General features: G+C 41.4%; 1 protein-coding gene and 1 long non-coding RNA gene across 3 annotated transcripts in view; one reads left to right on the top strand and one right to left on the bottom strand.

Moving 5' to 3' along the window:
- Positions 1-23,789, bottom strand: part of RAPGEF4 (Rap guanine nucleotide exchange factor 4) — a 283,291-nt gene extending 259,502 nt beyond the window's left edge. For both annotated transcript variants that reach the window (XM_025460193.3, XM_025460194.3), the window contains exon 1: positions 23,630-23,789. In XM_025460193.3, the coding sequence (XP_025315978.1) occupies positions 23,630-23,694 (65 nt within the window). In that variant the 5' untranslated portion in view covers positions 23,695-23,789. The remainder of the gene's footprint in view (positions 1-23,629) is intronic.
- Positions 7,812-25,435, top strand: part of LOC112668103 (uncharacterized) — a 61,688-nt gene continuing 44,064 nt past the window's right edge. The window contains exons 1-4 of the long non-coding RNA XR_007408599.1: positions 7,812-7,889; positions 10,040-10,145; positions 13,770-14,006; positions 25,325-25,432. This is a non-coding gene — a long non-coding RNA (uncharacterized LOC112668103). The remainder of the gene's footprint in view (positions 7,890-10,039; positions 10,146-13,769; positions 14,007-25,324; positions 25,433-25,435) is intronic.

Below are 25,435 nucleotides of genomic sequence, written 5' to 3'. Positions count from 1 at the left end.
GGCAGAGAATCTGCTTCTCCCTTTCTCTCTCCCTCTGCCTCTCCCCCTGCTCATACTCACTCTCTCTCTCAAATAAATGAAATCTTTGGAAAAAATGTATCTACTTTGTCTTATGCAAGGAAATAAAGTGTGTTTACTGGTGAACAAGGAAGTCTTAAATGGTAATGGTCATGAAATGGTAGTATTAGTTTTTACAAGTTATAGTATTTCCACTAATTTGTATACAAAGCTTATTAGTATGATCAAAAAATACCAACAAATATGAATATGTATACATTCAAAACTTTATAACATATACCAACATACAAAGGTTTAAAAAAAGGACAAACTGAACAATAGTTTCATTATATAAAATCAGAAAAGTAACATTAATTCTTTTTTTTTTAATTTTTATTTATTTATGATAGTCACACACAGAGAGAGAGAGGCAGAGACATAGGCAGAGGGAGAAGCAGGCTCCATGCACCAGTAGCCCGATGTGGGATTCGATCCCGGGTCTCCAGAATCGTGCCCTGGGCCAAAGGTAGGCCCTAAACTGCTGCGCCACCCAGGGATCCCTAATTCTTTTTTAAAAATATTTATTTGAGAGAGTGAGAGAGAGCAGAAGTTGGGAGGAGGGGCAGAGAGAGAAAGAGAGAGCAGCAGACTCCCCAATTATCAGGGAACCTGATGTGGGGCTCGATTCCAGGACTTTGAGATCATAACCTAAGCTGTAGGCAGACATTTAACCGACTAAGCCATCCAGGTGACCCAATATTAATTATAACAAATTATTTTAAACAATCTGCCTATATTATGTAGCCATAGAAATTTGCAGGTCCATTCTTCCTAATCCATATAGCACTGAGTCAAAAAAAAATCAATTCATATTTTATGCATTCCCAGATAAACGGAGTTTACTGCTCTGATGCCACCTACTCTGAGGAAATCTGATCTGATCTCTCAGACTCAGGTCCACCCTGTGTACATTCTCATAGCCTGATGTGGTCCTTCATAGCAATATGAACATTATATTAAACACTCCTCTGACTACTCATTTAGTGTCTGCATTCCAGGTAACTTCCATAATGGTATATTCTCTGTTCTCTTCTCAGGCATGAGCCCCAGCACCAGAGTCACACATAACATTGCTTGATGTAAGGTCAATGTATTAATATGCATTGCACAAAGGTCTTGTAAAGGATATTTTAAAAACTTATTTACTTCTTTCTGTGTGAGTAAAGAGAAGGAAAATGGCTTGTTCAGTGCAATGAGGATGCAGAAGAAAGTATACACTGCTGAGGAAGGCATGAGGGCAAAGTGACGTTTTGGGATTTGAGGCCTTGATCTTCTTCCAGGATCTCTCCAACTGACTGGCTCCTCCAGTTAGAACAAGGTTTACTTTGTGATCTACACACTCATGCTAGATTCTCATTTTGGAGATCTTGGCTTAAAAAAAAAAAGAGAAGTTAAAGCCTTGTTTTCTTCAGTAACTAGATAAGTTAAAGCCTTGTCTTCTTTAGTAACTTGTCTTTGGAGATCTTGGCTTAAAAAAAAAAAAGAAAAGTTAAAGCCTTGTCTTCTTAGTAACAAGGCTGAATTTACCACTCGACTCTCATAACAGCACACTGGCCTCCCTGGTCCCACAGGCATATTGTTACCTCACTGTGGATCCTACAGTCACTCATGGCAAAAGCTCCTAGGTTGAGAGCCAATGTTTTGTCATTGGCTCACTCCTCCCTTCTCTATCTACACATCAACTAAGACAGTGGATCCATGTACATGCAAAGATGTCCACTCCCCAATTTATACCATCTGATTCCTATCCATGATCATGAGTTAGACAGTGGCAGGGTCCAAATGCAAAGTAGAGATATGGGAAGCCTAAAGCTAGGGGGAAATGGAATTATCATCTACCAGCTGGGAGAGTCCACTGTTGGCCATCTCTTTTTCTGTTTTCTGTCTCTGATGGGGCAAAGGTGGAGCCCCAGTCCCAGACAGAAGGTCCTACTCTACTATACAGAGAAATTCAGCCTCTGGGATTCCAAAAATCCCAGATATTTAATAACTGAAAATAATTAATAATTTTTTAAAGATTTTTATTTATTTATTCATGAGACACACACACACACACACAGAGAGAGAGAGAGAGAGAGAGGCAAAGACATAGGCAGAGAGAGAAGCAGGCTCCTTGCAGGGAGCCCAGTGTGGGACTCGGTCCCAGGACTCCAGGATCATGCCCTGAGCCGAAGGCAGACGCTCAACCGCTGAGCCACCCAGGTGTCCCCAAAATTAATAATTATTAGCTGAAGAGGGCATGTGAAAATAAAGGCTGAATGGAAGAGACAGCCCTTGACCAAAGAATTTATTTTTAATCACTTTTGAGACTCCATAAAGAGATCTTAGTGATAAAAGTGTGACCTTTATTAAAGTGTGGTAGAAGAAACAGCAGAGCCGAGGTGAGGGTAATCTATAACTGAGTAGGGAAACTTAGATGCACGGTGGCTGGATTGCTAAAGAGGGAGAATTGCTGGATATAGGACAGGATACAGAAGAGGCTGCACACACTCATCACTTAACATCATTCTTGTACCCCAAGTAGGTGGTGCAAGAACATTTCTGAGTAGTTTCTTTAAAAGATGGGTTTCTGATGCATTGGAAGAAAGCAGTGTGTTCTATAGACAGCACAAACAGGAGGGCACTTGTATTAAGAGTTATCATCCTAATATCCACTGATATCCAAGTTCATTTGTTTTTCAGGTCATTCAGCTTTAATTCAATCTCCTTTCCTGTGCCCCATATTTTGACTCTTTCCATTGTTCCTTCCTCCTTCCATATTCCAAGATTTCTTCCTTTCTCAGCTTTCTTAGTCATTCACTTAGAGCAGATCTGTTAATGACAAATCCTCTTCGTTTTCTTTTATCTGAGAATGTCTTGATTTCCTCTTCATTCCTGAAGGCCATTTTCACTGGGTATAGAATTCTGGGTTGACAGTACTTTTTCTTTAAATACTGGAAAAATGTACCGCTTCATTCTGGGCTCCATGATATCTGATGAGAAATCCACTGTAATTCTAGTTGTTTTTCCCCTAAATAAGGTATCACCTCTTTCTTGCTGTTTTAAAATACTTTTTACTTGTCTTTAATTTTCAGAAGTTTGATTACCTCAGCATGGATTTCTTTGGGTTTATCCTCTTTGGGGATTCACTCAGCTACCCGAATCTGTAGTTCCATTACTTGTGCCAAATTTGGTAAATTGTTAGCCATTGTTTCTTCCAGTATTTTTTCAGCACCACTCTCTCCCTTACCTTCCAGGATGCCACACGACATGAATGTTAGATCTTTTGTTATAGTTCCACAAGACCCTAGTCTCTTTCTTTTCTTCAATTTACTTTCTCTCTGTTGTTCCAAGTGGGTAATTTCTATTGCTAAGTGGGTATCTTCAAGTTTGCTGATTCTGCCCCCTGTCTTATCAATTCTAGTGTTGAGCCATTCACTGAAATTTTAATTTCAGTTGTTGGATTTTTCAGTTCTCAAATGTCCATTTGGTTCTTATTTATTGTGTTTATTTGCTAAGTTGTTTTTGCTTATACATTGTTTTTCACTTGTTTTAAGTATATTCATAATTGCTCACCAAAGCATTTTTATGATGGCTGCTTTAAAATCCAGGTGGGAAGGACTGCTTCACTACAGTTAGGCAAGGATCAAAGTTGAGGATCCACACTGTCTTCATTGATGGAGGTTGAAGTGAGCCTGCAGTGTTTTCTGTGGTGTTTGGTTAAAGTAGAGCATTTGTTTGTTTGTTTGTTTGTTTGTTTAGAGCAGCTTTTATCTAAATTTTTTTCTGTCTTGCTAGGCTGCCCCTTTGCTTATCCACAGAGAGCAGGCTTTTCTGAAAGCTTTTTTTTTTTGGCCTGTGTCCATTGGCATTTCTGGATTGTCATCTATTCCAGCAGCCAGTCTGGAATATTTAAGACAGAAAGAAAACTCAAGGAACTTACTACTATGTTTTCTTCAGATAGAGAAGTCCCAACCCAGTTTACCTTCTTCTCTCTACCTTTCAGTCTTTTTCTGATTGTTTTATATATAATGTCCAAGGTTTATAGTTGTATTTAATGGAAGAAATAGGGAGAATTGAGTCCTTTTGTTCAAAATGGTATCGCTGTCTTTTTAGCAGCATTTTGCCCAGGTAAACTGGGCAGTTACAATTTCACAACTGCCATATGCATCAAAAGCAATGTGCACTAACCAGAAACTCATTTATAGAGGCATACTTTCTCCTGAGAAGAGATGTTTCCAGGGACATGGCAACCAATGAGCCATATGTTGTTTATTTGTTAAATACTTGCCAACTCTGGCTTTATTGATAATATCACTTCTGAGTGTCACAGCAGCCCGCATGCCTCAGCTGTGATAGTTTGCTTCCTTGCTGTTCAGTATTTATCACGGTGATGTTGACTCCCTGTTCTTTTCTCCATCTGTTAGAGAGAAATAACACCCTATGTTTTCATAACTGCATTCATGTTATTCGACCTCTTGTCCTCTATACCTTGATGTTTCATCTTTCCTTAACTTGGACTTTCCCATATACCCACATTTTAGGCAAATGATCTCCTTCTAGTTTAGACCACAGGATTTGCATTTGTCCTGCACCTTGTGTGAGAGGTATTTTATTTTTGTTTTCAGTCCTGCTGTCTTCCTCACAACAACATTCTAAGGCCTGGCACAGAGTCTGCAACCCTCCCAACTGTCAACCAGGCTGGAAAAGTAGACCTATTAGCTATGTCATCTGTAAGATATAAAACTTCAAATGCAAACCCAGGTTGTAGTCTTTCTTCTTCCATATGTTTGTTAACATGATTATCTGACATTTGAAGATATGAACATTTGAAAACATCTTTACTAGCCTTTCAAGACATATTCCACATTTTCCTTTTTTTTTTTTTTTTTTAAATAGGTTCCACAGCCAACATGAGCCTTTTACTCATGACCCTGAGATCAAGAGTCACATGCTCCATTGACTGAGCCAGCCAGGGGCCCCAATATTCCCCATTTTCTTGTTTTCCTCCTACCTCATTGGTCACTCTACAGCTTCTTTTGTTGGTCATTTCCACTGCCCCTGAATTCTTGTTGGAAGATACTAGTGCTTAATCCCTAGTCCTCTTCTAACACTCATTTCCTTGATGTTCCCCAATCTCATGGCTTTATATATCATCTATGTATTAATGATTCCCAAATTTACATCTCCAACTCAGACTGCTCCTCTATACTACAGAGTCACATATCAAATTTTCTACTCAACATCACCAGTTGAATGTCTAACAGACATCTCAAACTCAACATGTCCAAAATTGAACTCCTCATTCTCTTTGAATATACCCTATCTCTAGACTTCTCCATCATAACAGATGGTTCTTCAATCTTTCTAATTTCCCATGCCAAAAATCTTCAAAGTATCCTTGACTCCTTTTCTGACATTCCCACACTCATTTCATGTCCTAGTGGTTCTACTTCCCAAATCCCTCCTACTTCTTCTCGCCATCTCCACTACTGTCACTCTGATCCAAACCACCATCATCCTTCTCCTGGATTACTGCAATAACTTCCTGATAGTCTCCCCTTTCCCACTATTGCTCCCTTCTCCACAGCATCTTCTCAACATTGTGATCATAGTGATCTTGTAAAAATGAAAGTCAGGTTATACCATTCCTCTGCTCAAAACCCTTCAGTGGTTCCCTGTTTCACTCAGAGTAAAGTCTGAGGCTTTTATAATAGCTCTCAAGTCCCTATCATTGAGTCTCTGCTCATTTTCTCTCCTAATCTTTCTCTTGCTCACTATAGTCTAGCCACAAAAGCCTCCTTACTGTTCCTTGAGCAATCCATACATGACCAACTCAGGTCTTTACACTGGCTATTCCCATTGCCAGGATATTATTATCCTAAACATATGCTTTATTAACTCCCTTGCCTCTTTGCTTACATCATACTTTCTCAATGAACCATATTCTGTCCAACTGCTTTAATATTACAATCTTCACCAACCCACTAGCACTCCTGATCTCTTATTTTAATTGTTTTTCCCATAACACATATTACTTTCAAACATAACATGTAACTTATTTGTTTATTTTGTCTTTTTTTAAAATCTATTTCCTCTGTTAGAATGTAAGATCTAGGAGAAGAGGGATCCACTGTTTTGCTTAACTAAAGAATCCTAAGCACCTAGAAGGGTGTTTCCTAAGCATTCAATAAATATTTGCTGAATAAAGAAATGCTTCAACTATTCAAAAGACATTTATCTGGAAATATCAGTTATTAAGAAAAAACCACAGAAGTCAGATCATATAGTAAATAAGTTTAAAAGGCTTTGTATAACCAAAATGATAGCTTTAAAATACCAAACCTCTGAAATTCATGTACTTTACTCAGAAGAGAAATCCTCAAGGCCAAAATAGATATAATTGTACTATACATACAGTTCCAAAAAACTTGGTTAATCTGGATTCTAAGTTCAAAGGCTTAGAAGCAGGATATCATGTTTGTGCAAGAAGAGACACTTAGAGGGCAGCAAGCAAGGAGTGACAGCTTCTGGTTACGGACGATAGGGAAGAGTTGGCCAAAGGAAACAAGAAGCCTTAAAAAGGGAGGTGGGGAAGTAACACTGGGGTATATTTGGTGCTGAAACAAATTATCTATATACGTCAAAATCACATTATATGTGATACCAATTTATGCTCAGTACACTGAACCTCAATCACAAAGTAAAAGAAGAATTATATTCAGTATACTTTAGAAAAGCAATCATATTAAATACCTCTTGGGAATACAATTAAATATCATTTCTACCAGGATTATTCAATTACACCAAGTTTGAAGGATTAATGAAAATAAATTTGTATAAAATTTATAATGCTGGATAACTAAAGACTCACTGTTGACAACTAAACTGTTTGGCTTTCAGTTGTTTATTGTTGTACATCTAGAAATGAATCTTGTGTTCTAAAACAGATCAACCTCATCAACTTTAAGATTTTATCAGATTTTAAGCACTCTGAGTAATCTGAAGTTCTTGTAATTTAGAAACCATGTACAGAAAATCTTTAATAGGACAAAACACTTGAGAAATAGTACATCTTGGGTAGATATGCTAAGATTAGGGCTACATTAGAAGATGCAAATCTGGATGATGTGACTCAAAGAGCCACCAGCCAAACATTCTCGTTGTGTGAGTTTCATCCCAATTTCCTTTAGGTTAAAGTTTTGACATCTCTTGGTATCCTTTAAATGTTAAACTCTTTAACACATTAGCTCAAATTATTTTATCAATTGTTAGGGAGTTTGTGAATGTAAGACTCTAAAGAAACAGATGCAAGATAAAGAAGAGAAATGTAGGGCACTGCCCTACCATTCTGTGTCCACCTCCAGGTATGAGCCAGTGTGTCTGTCCTACTTGTCCTATTTAAGAGATTGGCCTTCAAGAGTGGTATAAGACAGGAGCCAGGGGAGACACGTCAACCCAAAAAGACTAAACAGAGAGGTAGACAAGAAACAACCCATTAGGAATTACCTGAGCAAATCTAGTGGGTTGACAATGGCTCCTTATATGGCCCTGGAAGCTCACTCAGAGTAGGAAGAGCAGTGTTAGGGTAAGAGTTAGAGAAGACTGTTCACCCTGGCAACCCCAGAGGACTTGAGACACTCAAAGCAGATTCAAGGAGGTCAGACAGAGTACAATGAGAAAGCAGAGGACTAAGGAAGAAAGATTGGAATATAGAGTTCCTCAGTGTTCTACAGCCACAGATCATCTTTATAGTGATGTATACAATGGAATATTACTCAGCCATTAGAAACGACAAATAACCACCATTTGCTTCAACATGGATAGAACTGGAGGGTATTATGCTGAGTGAAGTAAGTCAATCGGAGAAGAACAAACATTGTATGTTCTCATTCATTTGGGGAATATAAATAATAGTGAAAGGGAATATAAGGGAAGGGAGAAGAAATGTGTGGGAAATATCAGAAAGGGAGACAGAACATAAAGACTCCTAACTCTGGGAAACGAACTAGGGGTGGTGGAAGGAGAGGAGGGCGGGGGGTGGGGGTGAATGGGTGATGGGCACTGAGGGGGGCACTTGACGGGATGAGCACTGGGTGTTATTCTGTATGTTGGTAAATTGAACACCAATAAAAAATAAATTTATTATAAAAAAATATATAGTGATGTCCAGGACTGTGAGGCCTTTCAAAAAGATCTTACTGAGGGTGCCTATGTGGCTCAGTCGGTTAAGCATCCGACTCTTGATTTCAGCTTAGGTTATGATCTCAGGGTCGCAAGATTGAGCCCCGCATGGGAGTCGGCACTAAGTGTGGAGTCTGCTCAATATTCTCTCTCCCTCTGCCTCTGCACCCCCCAACACACTTGCTTACACTAAATAAATAGACAAAATCTTTTAAAATTTTTTTTAAAAATTAAAAGCTCTTGGGATCTCTGGGTGGTGCAGCGGTTTAGTGCCTGCCTTTGGCCCAGGGCACGATCCTGGAGACCCGGGATCGAATCCCACGTCGGGCTCCCAGTGCATGGAGCCTGCTTCTCCCTCTGCCTATGTCTCTGCCTCCCTCTCTCTCTCTCTCTCTGTGTGACTATCATAAATAAATAAAAAAATATAAATAAATAAAAATAAAAATTAAAAGCTCTTAATTTTAACTTGACATTTCCCAAATTTTTATCTTGAGCCTTTTTTTCCTTCACACTACCTACCAATATTACAAGGAACATACTTGAAACACCAAAATAGTCAAAAGGGAATGGGGTTTCATCCCATGTTGGTCCCTGGCACTTACTTGCTGGGTGATTCTGGACAATTTAACTTTCCTAACCTTAGTTTCCTTATTTGTAAAATATGGATAGTAGCAGCTATTTTATTTTATGAAAACTAATTTGAAAATACATATAAAAATCTTAAATCTCTTCACACATATTAATAATCTATTTAGTTCTATAGGTATCTCTAACCTAAGGAAATAATCTAAAACACAGGAAAAACTTAATATAAAACATTACAGCATTGTTGGTAACAGCAACAATCATTTTTAAATATCTTAACTGTCCAACAAAAAGAAAAACTTAAGCTGTATAATCCACATCATTTCAGCCAATAAAAATTATATTTAGAAAGAATTTTAACAACCTAGGAAAATGATCATCCAATAATGTTAATTTTAAAAGGCATGAAGTATTAAAGAATGAGCTCAAACAAGTTAAAATACTCAGAAAAAACACACTAAAATTTTATGATCATTTAATTCCTGGTGATAGGGTTTGTTAAAGTAAATTAATAATTATAAGGCAGAAATCCTTTGGCTTGGCCCCAATTAAAATATAGTTTAAATCATAGTCCATTATCTCTCATGAGCTCCTGTCATTTTCTTCTGGGAAGGGGAAATACTTGTCAATACATGTCAACTGGGAACATTCAAAAAGAAGCCGGGGATTTGTGTATTGTCGGCTCTCAGCTGCAAGCCAGCAACAGCTCTCACAAACCAAGGGGAAAAAGGAGTGGGGGTAGTAGCAACCATGTCACATGTCACACCAAGAAGCCATGCTGCTGTCTTACATAGCCATTGTAGCATGTAAACATTAGTGGGCTTTTATTTATTTTCTTAATGTTTTCCTTTTCCCCTATAATTTCCTTCCTTGCTCATTTTTCATTGTTTTAAATTCCTTTTAATTCCTTCAATATAAATCCTATGAGATAAAACTCCCATCAATGACATTTCTGCTATATAATTATAGAAATAAGTAGAATTCAGCATACAACAACATCAATTTTATGCCTGGGTTGCTTGTCCCAATTCAAAAGAAATAGATTCAAATGCAATTCTACTTATTCAAATACTTTCCAGCATTTTAAAAATCATTCCATCCTATTCTTATTTTATTATTACTTATTCTCCCTTCTCCCTACTACTTACACTCTTTCCCTAAAAGCGATAAATAAAATATACATATTTTTAAATTACTTCAATTTACAATTTGACTACCTTCGATTCTCTTTCAGATAATCCAAACAAAACAATAACAGATTTCAGCAGTGTCCACATTTGATTTCTGTAAGCTCCTTGGAGGAGCAGCGCTGTTGCTCATTTTACCTGTGGATATTTAAGGTTAGGACTTTTAATGATAGAGACAGAAAAGCATTAGTCATCTAAACACAAAGAGTTTCTTTTATTAAATGAGTTTCACTTTGATATCCATAATCTGTTGAATGGTAAGTTCTAAAATGAACCTCTAAAGCCATTAAGATAACTATCCAATGAAGTACTGAAAAGGTAGGAAATAAAGCAACAGAGATAATGTAAAATTCAATTCAGGCAAAGATAAGGTGCATTCACAAGCTGATAATGTACAGTTACAGCACAAGGAGATGAAAAAGCACAATAGAATTGTACTCCCATTCAACCCACTGGCATCCAGGGTTGTCCATGCTTCAGAGGTCTGCCTTATAGATGAAGCCACCTTGTTATATGATCCCCTCGCTATTTTTTGTAATTCCATCTTTTTGTCTCAATAGAGGGCTCCCCTTTTATGCTCTGATGATCTGGATAATTAAACAGGGACTCCAGTTTTGAGTATCTGAATTGTTTTCAGTAAATAAAATGTAAAACCTGGTTACGGACTAGATAGCTCTAACTCTACAAATCAGATCTTTATATACCACCAGGGAATATTTACAATGAGTGCTGCATCACCACAGAGACTATTCTCAAATTGTCTTCAATTTTTGACATGAGGGGCACCTGGGTGGCTCAGTGGTTGGCTCAGGTCACGATCCTGGGGTCCTGGGATCGAGTCCTGCATTAGGCTCTCTGCAGGGAGCCTGCTTCTGTCTCTGACTCTCTGTGTCTCATGAATAAATAAATCTTAAAAAAATTTTTTTGAGATGAAAAAACTTACAAACATACTACCATATCGTTTCATTAGTTGATAAGGAAAATATCATAAGAATTCAATTTAAAAAATTATCAAAAGGCAGATGATGCAATAATGACAGAAAAGTTGTTTAAGATAGAGAACAAATCCACAAAATGAGGAATTGTTGGGATTTCTAAGGATCCAAGGCCATTTTCTTGCTCTGGTATATATATCTGTGAGGCCTGTTTTAGAGAACACTGACCCCCCAGAGGTATTAGACAAATTCATCACTGATTAAACTGGCTAACTATGAAACCCAAAACTCCATTGGTAGGATGGGGATATTGATTCCACTATCCAACCAGCTGTCAACATCCAGTCAAAAGCACACACACAATATCTTTTCAACCTTATTTAAATAATCACACTTTTCCTGATCTGTATTACATTCATTAGTTCCCTAGAGGTAGTTTTCTTTTTCCTCAAAAATTATTTAAAAACAAACAACTAAAGTGGGTAGTATTTCAAATAGTTTTACATAATAATATTTAAAAGATAAACCAAAATTTCAATATTTATCCCTTTCACCAAGTTCTGAAATTATCTTTGTCCGTAGTAGATTTTGCTTCTGTATAATATACTGTAATATTACTATAGGCACTAATACACTATATATAAGGCACTTTCTCAAAATAAGCCCTTGTTACTAAGCAAAAGGGTAGCATTGTATTTATTCAGCTTGTGTTCTTAACATGAGCGCTAAAATACTTCATTTGCCCATTTAATAAAGCGTGGATTACACTAATTTAAATTCATACTAAGTGGCTTCTCAGTTCATTCAAGGTCTTTTTTTTTTTAAGATTTTATTTATTTATTCATGAGAGATACAGAATGAGAGAGAGTGAGAGAGGCAGAGGGAGAAGCAGGCTTCCTGCAGGGGGGCCCAATGAGGGACTTGATCCCGGCCTGGGATTAAGACCTGAGCCAAAGGCAGATGCTCAACCACTGAGCCACCCAGGTGCCCCCAATCAAGGTCTTTGATGAGATGTTGCTTTTGCAGAAAGAACTCACCACTCTCTGTAAAATAACACCATGCCTGAGTTTCTTCCCCTATCCTCTGTTTTGTTTTCCTTTGCTGCTCTTATTACAATCTGACGTTGTCATACGATTTGTTTGTTTCCTCTTAATCCATCACTCCATATCCTCTTACCTTTGGCCTCATAGCATTTATTAACACCTACTTTTTCCCATTTTCTTCATCACTGTATTCCTTATTGTCTGGAACAGTAGCACATAGTAGCTACTCCATCCCTACCATGCACAAGCACATGGTAGATACTCATTTTTAAAAACTAAGTGAATTATTTAATGTCTTCTTAGTATTTAAGTTCATGAGGTCACAGGCATTGTTAGTTTTTATTACTAATCTATCACTAGTAAGAATGTATGACACTTGGAAAGCAGAAAGTAAAATCTTTGAATGAATGAACAGCAGGAAAGTAGAAAACTAAGATCATCTTTTGCCAACAGCACATTTGGGTTGAGGAAAGAGGAAGAGGTGAGGAGGCAAGGAGGAGACAGGTAGAGGAGTGGCAAAAGGAGTGACAAGGGATGCTAAAGTTAGAACTTTCTTATATTCCAAGTTTGTTTAAAGAGTTGACAAAGAAAATGTGTAAGATTCAAGAACTCAACTCTTTTATATGTGCTCAATAAATAACCAGTCAATGACTAGAAGAATAAGTTTGTCAGAGCCTCCATACCTGAATATCTGAAGGCAAGACATTCATGCCTTCATTTGGGATTTAAACAGAATTGAAATGTCATGCATAATATCAATAATCAAAATTTTGGGATGTCTGAATGGCTCAGTCGGTTAAGCATCTGCCTTCAGCTCAGGTTGTGATCCCAGGGTCCTGGAATCAATCTTCACATCAGGCTCCTCACTCAGTGGGAAGTCTGCTTATCCCTATCCCTCTGCTCCTCTTCCCCTCCCCTGACTTGTGCTCTCTTTTGCTCTCTCTCTCAAATAAATAAAATCTTTTTTAAAAAAAAATAAAATTATTAAGTTCCAAGTAATAGCTACTTTCCATCAACATCTATTTGTTTTCAATATCTCCAATAGTTAAGTCTTTTCTAAGGGCCTTTAAAACTTATTTCCACATTTAATTAGATAAAAGGGAAGTTCTTGAACTTTTAACCAATTTATAGGTAATAATCCTACAGAGCAATTCATCCTATTTAATATGCTTAAATTTCACAATTTTACTCCATGAAAGGATTTTTGGAAAATTATATTGCTCGTTTTAAGATTGTTTCACTGCAGGGCAGCCTGGCTCAGTTGGTTAAGCATCCAACTCTTGATTTCAGCTCAAGTCATGATGTCAGAATCGTGAGATCATGTCCCACATTAGGCTCTGCACTGGGCACGGAGCCTGCTTAAGATCTCTCCTTCTCCCTCTGCCTCACCCTACCCTCTCTCTCTAAAAAAAAATTTTTTCACTACAATGAATACATGGTCCTTGGTTTCCATGGTAATAGCTAAAGAATATGTAACATTCTCTGTGGCATAACCCATGAGTTTTCAACCACCATTTGCCAATGAAAACTATTTCTTCTGGAGAAGAACAGTAAATCAAGCTGATCCTGGAAAATGCTGACCCTTTCAACCTCATTAAGAAGATACTGTGCAATATGATGAACAGTATCCTAACAGTGAATTCAGCAATGGGCTTCATAAAGCTCTTAGTATATCGTGATAGAATAATGCCAAAGAGACATTAAAAGAGAGTATTACTTCAATATAATAATACAGACTGATTTAATCCCAGGATAGATTTTAGGATATTTTAGAAATGGATGGATTACTTCTTTTCCAGGAAATCCTGCATAAACATCATTTTTCACATATGAGCTATTGATAAGTAATTGAGCAGCAATGACTTGGAAGTATTGGATGAAAACTATTTCTTCTGGAGAAGAACAGTAAATCAAGCTGATCCTGGAAAATGCTGACCCTTTCAACCTCAAGAAGATTGGTACCAATACTTGGTATTGGAAGTATGACTATTTATCAATGAAATAGTTTCATAAAACTATGAAAATAGTTTTCATTGGTAAGTACTAAATAATGAAATAACTGTGCTTTCTTCTTTGTGCTGACCTTGAAAAATCATAGCTCTAGTGCTATATTAGAAAAGAAAAATTTTAAATAATTATATAAATTTCCATCTTTAAGGGATGCCTGGGTGGCTCAGTGGCTGGACATCTGAATTGGCTCAGGGCATGGTCCCGGAGAGACTCAGGATCAAGTCCCACTTCAGGCTCCCGGCATGGAGCCTGCTTTTCCCTCTGCCTGTGTCTCTACCACCCACCCCCCTCTCTCTCTGTGTGTCTCTCACGAATAAATAAAATCTTAAAAAAAAATTTCCATCTTTAAGAAGCCAGAAAAAGAACAAGCTAAACACAAAGTAAGTAGATGAAAAGGGAAGGCAGCATAAATTAATGAATTTCTCAAAAAATAGAGAAAATCAACTAAAAGGATTTTTTAAAAGGTTAACAAAATTGAGAAGCTCCTCGCAAAACTGATTAAGAAAAAAGAGCAGACACAAATTAATAATACGAGAAATGACGGAGAACATCACCACATATTCTATGAACTACATATTCTATCACTGATAGAATAATAACAGAATAGTATGAACAACTCTATGCTAATACATTTGATAACTTAGATAAAATGGATAAACTCCTTGAAACAACTTATCAAAACTAATACAGGTTGAAATAGAAAATCTGAGTAGCCCTCTCTATTAAAGACAGAATTTGTCATCAAAAAGCTTTCCACAAAGAAAACTCCTGGCCAAATGATATCTATAAAACATTTAAAAAAGAAATAACATCAGGGGATCCCTGGCTGGCTCAGCAGTTTAGCACCTGCCTTCGGCCCAGGGCATGATCCTGGAGTCCTAGGATTGAGTCCTAGGATCGAGTGCCACATCAGGCTCCCTGCATGGAGCCTGCTTCTTCCTCTGCCTGTGTCTCTGCCTCTCTCTCTTTCTCCGTGTGTCTCTCATGAATAAATAAATAAAATCTTAAAAAAAAGAAATAACATCAATATTGTACAATTTCTTTTTAAAATAGAGGAAAGGAAAAAGAAAAGAAAAAGAAGTATTTTCTCATTCAAGCAAGTTCAGTCTCACACCTCTGTTCCACTTTGCCCTGGAAATCCTAGCCAATGTAATAAGGCAAGAAATGTAAATAATAAAAGACATAAAGATCAGAAAGAATACGTAGAACTGCCAGTATTCACAGACAACAAGATGGTCTACATAGAAAATCCTGAGGAATCTACAAAACAACTACTAGATTGAATAATTTGCCCAAGGTTACACCAGTAATAAAATCAAAACCAGAATGTGAAGCAATACAGCCTGGTTCGCAAACTCTTAACCCCTACACTATGCTCTCTACTTAGAGAGGACCACGCAGCTACACTTGCATTAGCCCACAAACCTCAACATAACCATATACTTGGTCTTTGTAGTCTCATTTGATGATTTGGAAATAGAGGTTCAAAAAGATTAATAACTGCCAAGATGATATGGCTAAGGATGAAAGTGACAGAATTTGAATCCAGGTCTGGCTGACTCTAAAACAAAACTTATTTGAATATATCACATGTTCCAAACTGGAAGAAGGAAACAGTGAGAGGAACCAGATCCAGATGGTAAGGCCTTGAAATAATGCAGTAGAATATAAAGGCCAAGAAAAAAATTGGCAACTGGTTAGTAGTAAAAAGGGACATAGGAAAGGTCAAAGTTTTGAGAATTAGAGTAGTTTCAATAAAATAGGAGTATGGAGGAGAAACTAATGGAGAGGAAGGTTAAGGAAGATGAAGTCAGTTTTAGACAAGCTGAATACCAACATGTTAGGTTAGGCATAGTTTTGACAGCAATAATAGCAAACCTAACAAAATGTAGTTTCTAAAAATAGGATTTTGTTTCCTCACAAAACCAAAAATCTAAAGGTAGGCAATGATTACTCTAAACTTAGTAGCTGAACAAAGTCAGAATTGTGTTTCTCCTGGTTCTTTCTTCTGGGATTACAGTATGTAGCCAAAGTCCCAGGCCTCAGGTCGTACTTCCAGACAGAAAGAAGAATGGGGGGCAAATACATTCGTCTTTCATCAGTAATGCAAAATCTTTCCTAAGAGCCACCAGTAGAACTCTGCTATGTCTCATTGGCTAGAACTGCATCACACAGTCACATAGCCTCTAAGGTGGCCTAGAAGGTAAGAATTTTGTTTTACCAACCCTATAGTAGAGGTAGGTGAAGAAAAACTATCCAATGAAGAGACCAAAAAAAAAAAAAAAAAAAAAAAGCCTCTGGTCTGGAAGATAAACCAAGGATACAGAGTTTAAGTAATCTACATATTCAAAGCACAGGAAATGGAAAGGTATTCCAGGAAAGAGCATGTATAAAGAGAAAAGAGGGTAGTAAAAGCACTTTGTTTCTCTTTTTGTGTAGGGGAAGTAAATGGATTACATGGATACAGCTGAGTAAACATGGTAGCTAGGTGCCTCCATTCCAGTCAGATTGTTTGCTTTTCTGTTTGGGTCTTTCTCTGTCATCCTCCCCACCTAGTTACTTCCGACCTCTTTCTCTTTCCACAGTCTCTCTACTCTTAAGGAGGTCTCTCCTCTCCCTTTCTCTTTCCCTCATCTGTGAACTGGAAGTACTGGAGGGAAAATTCACTCTTCACTGCCACTGTTCAAGATGCATAAAGATGGATTTAAGTCTGACTAAAGGAAAACTAGCTGCCTTAGGTTGGAAAGGTGGTCCAGGAAAATAAGCAGCTACTATGAAAAGGCTATTCAATCTTAAAAATTTGTAGAAAATTAATAGAAAATTTGAATTAAAAGGAATCTGCCATTCCTGCCCTCATCAGAATAGCCAGAGTCTATCTGGGGAAATACAAACTAAGACAAGGAGGCAGAATTTGCTTTGCTGAGCACCACTCTTCCTCTGAAGACTCTTTTGTGCTCCCAGGCTCTGTTCAGGAGACCAGGCTGCAGGGCCAAGGGTGTGATAGACCCTAGGCATCCTTCTCCAGGCCCACTACTCCATGGGCACCCCATGCATCTCATGCCTCCAGTCTGAGTCCAGCTCTGGCTGACCCTTTCCTTTCTGAAAATCCTACGGCAGATAGAATCAGTATCACAGAATTTAACCATGATTACATAATAGGTTGTGTTGTCCTCCCATTGCTTCACATATGTATGTCATGTTCTCAATAAGTTGCAAATAAGATAGTCACCAAGCATTAAACTTTAAAGACAATATATCACTAACATCACAAAAAGTAATCACTTGACATTATGTGCCTCATGATGCAACTATGTAATACTTCTGTGAAGTACTGTTGCCAGAAAATCGTATCTAAATCCAACCAAGCTCTAGATCCAAATGCCAATTTATACAGTATACAGGGAACAAAGGGACTTATTAGAAGACAGCATGGGGGCATAATTAAAATTCAGACTTTAAAAAAAAATCAGTTTCTACAGCAAAGTTATCATATGGAAGAAACAGAAAGATCCCAGAGATTAAAAAAGACTTAGAGACATGATCAACTAAATAGAACCGACCTGGACCCTAATAGAAACAAATTGCAGGAAAGAAAAAGTTATGGGGAAATTTGAACACTGACTAGATATTTGATTATATTAGGGAAATAATGTCATATTTTTTAATGTGTGATAATGGTATTGTTTTCTTTATAAAGAGTCCTTACCTTTTAGATATATACTAAAATATGTATAGATGAAATAATATTATGTTCTGGGACTTGCACCAAAATAATCCTGGGGGTAGTGGGGTATGAATGAAGGGATTAATAAAACAAGATTGACTGTCAGTTCATAATTTTTAGGGGGTGGTCTGTATAAGAGAAACATACTGTTGTCTCTTCTTTTTTTGTCTAATTTGAAATTTTCCATAATAACCTTTTTCTATAATAGATCAGAATAGAGTTATGCAATGTCATTAAAAAAAAAAAAAGTAGTCACATCAGCCAAGGAAACACAAAAGAGCAGCAAAGAGAGATTTTATGGTGCCCATTCAAGGCTTTTAGAAGACAAAGGTCCCCCAAGGACTTCCTTGCAAGGCTGCAGAGACCACTCCATTCCTGAGGAGGAGGATGCATCTGGCCATCTCACCTTCATCTCATAAGCACCTTCTACAGTCAGGGTGCTGCAGTGAAACTGAAGATAAAATGATGAATAAAATAAAAAATCTGGCGTCAAGGGATGCAAAAGAAGTAAATAGGAAATTGTGATGGAATCTGATTGTGATATTACAGTGTTGGACAAAGTGTGCTGTTGGGAGCACATGTAATGGTCATCTAACGGGGAGGTGACAGTCAAGCTGTCCTGAAGGATTCCCAGAACTATCTTCTGATTATAATTCAATTCCCAGGCTCTGTCATTCTAGGAAGAGAGCGAACTGGCCAGAAGTTTTAAGTGTCCTGATATCCTGGCAGCTTTGCTTCTCACTATAAATGTAAAACATGGGTTTCTGGTAATAAATGGCAATAAGTCTCCCACACAGCTTGCCTAGAGAAGGAGTACATCAGCCAAAGGATGTGAGTGTCCGCTCCTCTGATCTTATTTTTAAATTAATGAACTGTCTCTCTGGTTTTACAGTCTCTGAGAGTTTGGTGCTTTTGTATATGCCCCTAAAAAAATGTATTAATTCTTGATGGGCTGACAAACCAAGAATCTGAGGTTGTAAGACCAGCCCTGAACCCTGAGAATTCACCAGGGTAATATCCCCCTGGGACATGCCTGGGTCTGGGTCCACACCGGCCTTCCCCAGTGACAGCCTTCTGCTCTGAATGCTTCTTTGATCTTCAGTATTCCTGTAGGGTGGGGCCGTGTCTGAGGCTTCTTTGATTCTGAGTCATCCTCTTCACCATGTCTGCCTCAAAGCATTTTGGTTTTTAACAAATTTCTTCCTTGATTTCTTTCACTTTCATTCAATCACATCAATATAGTTAACTCAACATCTATTTGAGGATTAAGCCAGATGCAATGACACTGTATAAGAAGCATTTTTTTAATGAAACATCAATAACTTTAAAAATTCCTCAGCTGCGGGATCCCTGGGTGGCGCAGCGGTTTGGCGCCTGCCTTTGGCCCAGGGCGTGATCCTGGAGACCTGGGATCGAATCCCACGTCGGGCTCCCGGTGCATGGAGCCTGCTTCTCCCTCTGCCTGTGTCTCTGCCTCTCTCTCTCTCTCTCTCTGTGACTATCACAAATAAATAAAAATTTAAAAAAAAAAAAAGAAAAATTCCTCAGCTGCTTTGAAAGATGACAATCTTTTTTTACACATCCATATTGTATTAACTTCATTTTCTGCCTTAGCCTGTGATCACCAGTGATCCTCAAATAAGCCCATCAACTGAGGATGTCCCTCCAAGCTACACTTCTAACTCAAGAATGAGAAACCAAATATTTTGAACTCCTTCCCAGATGAAGACAATTTCCCTCATCTCCAGTGGTTTCTCTGTCAATCAGCCAGATTCTTTCATCTGTAATGGGGCATGGCAAACGTTTTCTTCAAAGATCCACACAGTAATACTTAAACTCTGTAGGCCACACCATCTCCATTACCTCATTTCTGCCAGTGCAGTGTGAAAGCAGCTGTGGACAACATATAATAACCAAACGAGTGTGGCTGTGATCCAATAAAACTTTGTTTATGGACACTGAAATTTGAATTATATAAATGTAATGGGTCACAAAACAGTACTCTTTTTTTGGTTTATTTCCAACCATTCAGAAAAGTAAAAACCATTCTTAGCTCAGGAGACACACTAGCAGCTGGTGGATCTGGCCCCTGCTCCACAGTGATGAATACCGGCAGTGATTCACCATACATATGTGAATGTGTGTGGTATCTTCAAAATACTGCCTCACCAACCATGAGAATTATGACCTATAAATGGGTTTTAAATTCATAGGTGGCAAACTTAAATTCTTACATGAATGGTATTTTCACAAAAATTAAACAACGATCAGCACACACACAAAGACACACATGCACACACACACACAAATATATTTTACATATCCTAAATCCCAAGTAGTGGGTACCATGTAATACATTTTTAATTACTGCCCCTGCTTAGAAAAAAATTGTGAGATTGATGAAATAGTGGTAAGTTTGTTTTGCTTTAACAATGTCGGCTGAGACTTTTTTCAATGTCTTTTTTTTTTTTTAAGATTTGGAGGGGCGGGGGGAGGGAGGGAGAGACACAGGCAGAGGGAGAAGCAGGCTCCATGCAGGGAGCCTGATGTGGGACTCCATCCCGGGTCTTCAGGATCACGCCCTAGGCTGAAGGTGGCGCTAAACCGTTGGGCCACCGCGGCTGGCCTTCAATGTCTTTTTATCTAAATGTTCAATATCTTTCTGATTCTAAGATTAGTATTTGTACAATCTCATCTCCTCAGTACTACTGCAGTCCAAGAACTTGGACACCTGATACATGAAAAACTTTGAATTTTCTTTCTTTAACCTAATCTATATTTCTATATATTTTTCAATCCCCTCCCCACATGCAAGTTTATATAGCATTTCCTGTCTATGACAACTTTCTAGGCATGTCTATAGAACACTTCAAAGGCTTTATTATCCTTGTTTTGTTTGTTTCAACTTGTGTACTTCTTTACTCATGGACTTTCTACTTTAACCTGTCATTTTATTTCTAACCCCCGGGGTCCCTCTTTTTCTAGCTGTCTACAACAGGTGCCACTTGCATGATGCATATACCTAAACTACATTTTGCAGCTACGGAAAAGGTCCCAACACCATATCCCCAAGTAGTACATATGAGTTCACTATGCCACTCTTTTTTTTTTTTTTTTTTTGTATGTTTTAGGCTTCAAAATGTCTGTAATTGAAAGTTTTAGAAAAATAGAGCATACATTCCTATGCTCTAGATTTGGTCACAAGAGGCATCTGTGGTTGGGAAGAAATTAGCATATTTATATGCCACACCTGTGTGTCTGTTTTTCACATTGCTCCCTTTGCTTGGCACGCCCTCCCCAAATTCTTTGCCTGATAAAATCTCCTTCAACCTTCAAGGTCCAGGCAAGAACCTGTGGGAAGCATCTCAGCCAAACACAGCTGATGACTCTCTCTTTTGCATTCCCAAAGATTTCATACATCTCCATTAAAGCACTTATCATTTGCATTGTGGTTAGTTGTTCATGTAGCTGTCCCACCTTCACCACCCATCCTCCAAGTTAAAAGCAACTCATCCTTTTTTTTTTTTTTTTTTTTGCCCTCCCTCACCTCATGCATCCCCAGTGCCCAACACAGTACCTGGAACCAGGTATCAAGATTGCATTTGTCAGAAATCCTGAGAGCAGTGTCCTAACTTCCATCAGCACCCTTAATTTTCTTTCCTCCTCCCCCACAAAATTAAAAGACAATTTAAGTAAAAATGCAACTTCAAAACAAGTCCCCCATGGCCCTCTTACAATGAGATTGCCACTACTAAACTGTTCTTCAAAGGAATTCTAGGGTCAACACTGCAGAAAAGGCCATGTTATCGTAACACCACGAAATAAAGTATTTACATGGTACTTCACAGTTTTCAAAGTACTTTCACCATTTGTTGTTGTTTGGTTCACTAAATCTTGGTAAGACAGGTAGTTCTATCCTCCTTTCTCAGACCTCAAGGAAATAAAAGTCACCTCCGAGATGGGAGCTGGTGACAGCTCTGGTCCTAAGACCCTTGACTTCTTGACCTATCCACTTTCCAGTACTCCATGAATGCTACGCTCAGTATTTGTGAAGGCCTTTTTAGTCCCACCTCTGGTAGATTTTTTTTCCCCAATTATGAATGGTGGCATTAGATTGTGGCTTTATGTTCAAAAAATACATTTCAAACAAAATCATTTGGGCAGATACACATTATGAAAAGACCGAGTCAAATATACCCCACTTGTGTTAGTATTGCTCTACGATTTTGCCATAAGTACTTATTGACTAAAAGATTTCCAGTGAATTACTGACTGTTCAAAAAATGGCATGCCATGCATTTCTGAAAATAGAAATATGTAATCTATTATCTAAAAAAAATTCACTCATGCGGAAGCACTACTATTTTTAGGTCAAGTACAAGAGCCTGATTTTTCTCTTCTTTTATAATTCATCTTTCCTAAACTATTAAATTTAGATTACTTATCACATTAGCAGACTCTTCACTTCAATATGCTCTTAGTTCCTCCACATAATTCTGTATGATTTAACCATCACTTCAATTCTTTTCCTATTTATTGCAAGCAATTCTTCTAATATTAGCACATATCATTTTCGAGTAAATAGGGCACTGCCTGCCAAAAAAAAAAAAAAAAAAATCTTGCCACTGTGTGGTAATTGAAAGTAAAGATTATTTCTCAGATATATTAATTTCTCAAATGAGCCACATTTAGCTCTCCTCAAATTACTTAATTTTTTCCCCACAAAGGCCTCTAATAGTAAAATATTCCCAGTATGTCACCCTGAAGATTTTCAAGTTTGATCTGGTTACGAATCTGCTTAATTGTAAAAATTTCAATATGGCAGGGCCCAAAATATTTCACCCAAATGCAAAACAGAGATGTCATGCAGATCGCTGCAAGACGTGCATCACCGCCCTGCCGCATCAAACTCGGAAACCCAGAGGCAGTTCGCTCTGCAGCACCCCTCGCTCGGTTCTTAAAAGTTCAGGCGCATCATCGCCTTTTAACCGGGGTAATAACGCGTAACTGCTAACGCGCCGCGCGGTGTTTGCCGCCAAACCCCACCGTCGGGACCAACAGAGCGTTAGGGTGTCGGAGCCGCAGACGCCCGCGGCCCGCAGTCCCTCGGGGCCACCCTCCTCCCACCGCGCTGTCCTCGGAGCTACACGGCGTCAGGGCCCCCTTTTTCTTTCTTTCTTTTTTTTTTCTTTTTTTTTTTTTTTTTAGATACATAAGGGTCTCTCCCCCGGAGGACAGGTACCGGGGGAAGGCGGGGTCCCGCGTGACCCTCCTAGCGCGGCCCTCGGGAGGCGGCTGCCGGCCGGCGCGGGGTCTCCGCCAGGCGCCCCGCAGCTCCGCGGGGTCAGGCCCAGGGACCGAGTCGCCCGCGCCCCGCGCCCGCGCCCGCGCCGGGAACTCGGAGGACAGCTAGCCCCAGGTCGCACGGCCCCGGAAGGTGCCCAGCTAGCCCGTGGGCCGAGCGCATCCCGGAGCGCAGCCCCGAGCGGGGAAGCGGGAGGAGGCCGGAGCGGGGCGGGGGGGGGGGGGTCGCGGGGGGCGGGGGCCGGGGCGCCAGTGGGTGGGGGGAGCGCCGCGGGGGGGAGCGGGGCCGGAGCGCTTGCGGGGGCGCCGGGGCGGTCGGAGCTGGGGGGGCGCGGGGCTGCGGGGGGCGTTGCGGGGCCGGGGCGCGGGGGGCGCGGGGCCGGGGCGCGGGGCGCTGCGTGCACACCCGGGCGCGCTGCCGTTTCGCCACCACGTGGAGGAGTCGGTGCGGGGGGCGCCCCCGGGCGGCGCGGCCGGCTGCCCCCAGGCCCCAGCCCCCGGCCCCCAGCCGCCGCCGTCCCCGCGCGGACCGGGCGGGCTGCGCAGGCGAGGGGCGGCGGCGGGGCCGGGGCGGGGGCCGGGGCGGGGCGGGGCGGGGCGCGGGGGGCCCGGCCGAGCTACCTTTTATCCAGGCAGGCGATCCACTCGGCGGACGAGGAAGAATGGGCAGCGTGCGCAGCGACCATGTTGGGCAGCGGCGTCCCCGGCTGCGGCGACCTCCGCGCTCGCTCCGCCTCCGCCTCCGCCTCCTCCTCCGCCGCCTCCTGCGCCCGCCGCGCCGACCCGCTCCTCCCGGGCCGCCTCGCTCCGCGCGGCTGCGGCGACGGGCCCGCCCTCCCGGCGCTTCCCGGGCCTCGGCGGGGGGGTGGGGGGCCCGGGGGCGGGGCGCGGGGACGCGGGGACGCGGGGACCCGGAGCAGCCCGCCCCGCCCTGCGCTCCCGGGGGCTGCGGGAGGGCCCTGCGTGGCCGCGCACCTGCGACAGGTGGCCGCCCCGGCCTGCGGGCCCCGGCAGCGTGGACGGGGCTGTCGGTGCAGAGTCTTCCTGCGGCGAATGCCCCTAAAATGGCTGCTGCCTCCCGGTTTCCTTAGAGACCGCTAGTCTTCCTCAGCGGTTGTCAAAACTTGCGGCTTCTTGCTGCGCTCGCCGGGGCGTCCCCGCTGGAGGAGCGGGGCGGGGGTGCCGAGGCCCGGGCGGGAGCCCCGAGACGGGGCCGGGGGAGGCGGCGGCCTGCGGCTCGGGGCGGCAGGGGCAGGGGCAGAGGCAGGGGCACGGGCAGGGGCAGGGGCACGGGCAGGGGCAGAGGCAGGGGCAGGGGCACGGGCACGGGCACGGGCACGGGCAGGGGCGAGCGCAGCGGCCGGGGGAGGCCGGGCTCGGGCCTTGAACCCAGCACCTGCTTGGGCGTCCTTCACCTGCGCGACGCCGGGACACACGCGTGCCTTTACCCAGAGGATGCTTCTGGGTGGGACCTAAAGGGAAAAGGACTTCCTATGACGTGTCGTTACCAGGGGCTCTACGTTGACACGGTTTTGGCCCTAATGCCAATAAGAGCCACCATTTATTGAACATCCACCGCGCGTTAGACGCCACGCAGCGTGCTCTACCTGTGTAATCTCATTCAATGTCTCAACAAGCACGAGGACGGCCACCCCCGCCCCCTCCCACAGCCACCCCGCGGCGCCTGCCCTCCGTCCCTGTCCATGCTTCTGAGGCCCGGGGGCCAGGGGGGCGATCCAGGTCGCCCCGAGGCAAGGGGGCCACCTGTCGCAGGTGGGCGGCCACGCAGGGTCGCCCCCCCCTCCCGTCCCCTCCCCGCAGCGGGCAGGACCGCGGGACAGTTCAGAATGGGGAGCAGTGGAGCTACCTGCAGAAGTGGGGGTTGGGGCCTGGGGGGCGGCAGGGGGGGGGCAAGCTCCCAAGGCGTGTGGGCGAAGGTGGATGGTTGACCCCGCAGGTCACTTTGGCCTGTCTCTGGTCGGAATGCACAACCAATGTTATGCCTAGAAGTCATCTCGTTCTGTTCTGCCAAAAATCAAATTAAGCTCCATTATTTTAGGAATTTGGGCACAAGTTAAATCTTTTGGACCACTGCCAAACACTGTTTATATTTATGGTGTGCAGATAGGGAGAGACAATGGGGCAAAGAGAGGTGGCCCTGCTAACCTCAATCTGGCTTCTCCCTCTCCCCTGCCCTACCCTCACTCAGAGGAGGTGCAAGGAGGCTGGAAAATGAAACAGCAGGTGCATTCTGGAATGCTTTTATCCTAATAAAACTCCTCCAAAGAATTTGCCGTTTTCCCCTCTGTTCTATAGCCAGGATCTGGTTTCAGACCTGCCAGCGTATTGCCTCAGCAACACCTCCCTGTGCTCCAGACTTGTCCCCAGTTGACCTCCATCCTGTTCATTTCTATCACGTTTTAGGTA

The sequence above is a fragment of the Canis lupus genome, chromosome 36 (genome assembly GCF_003254725.2).
Source record: "Canis lupus dingo isolate Sandy chromosome 36, ASM325472v2, whole genome shotgun sequence".
NCBI classification, from domain to species: Eukaryota; Metazoa; Chordata; class Mammalia; order Carnivora; family Canidae; genus Canis; species Canis lupus.
Note: the sequence above shows the minus strand (reverse complement) of the source record. Positions and strands in the feature narration are given on the sequence as shown.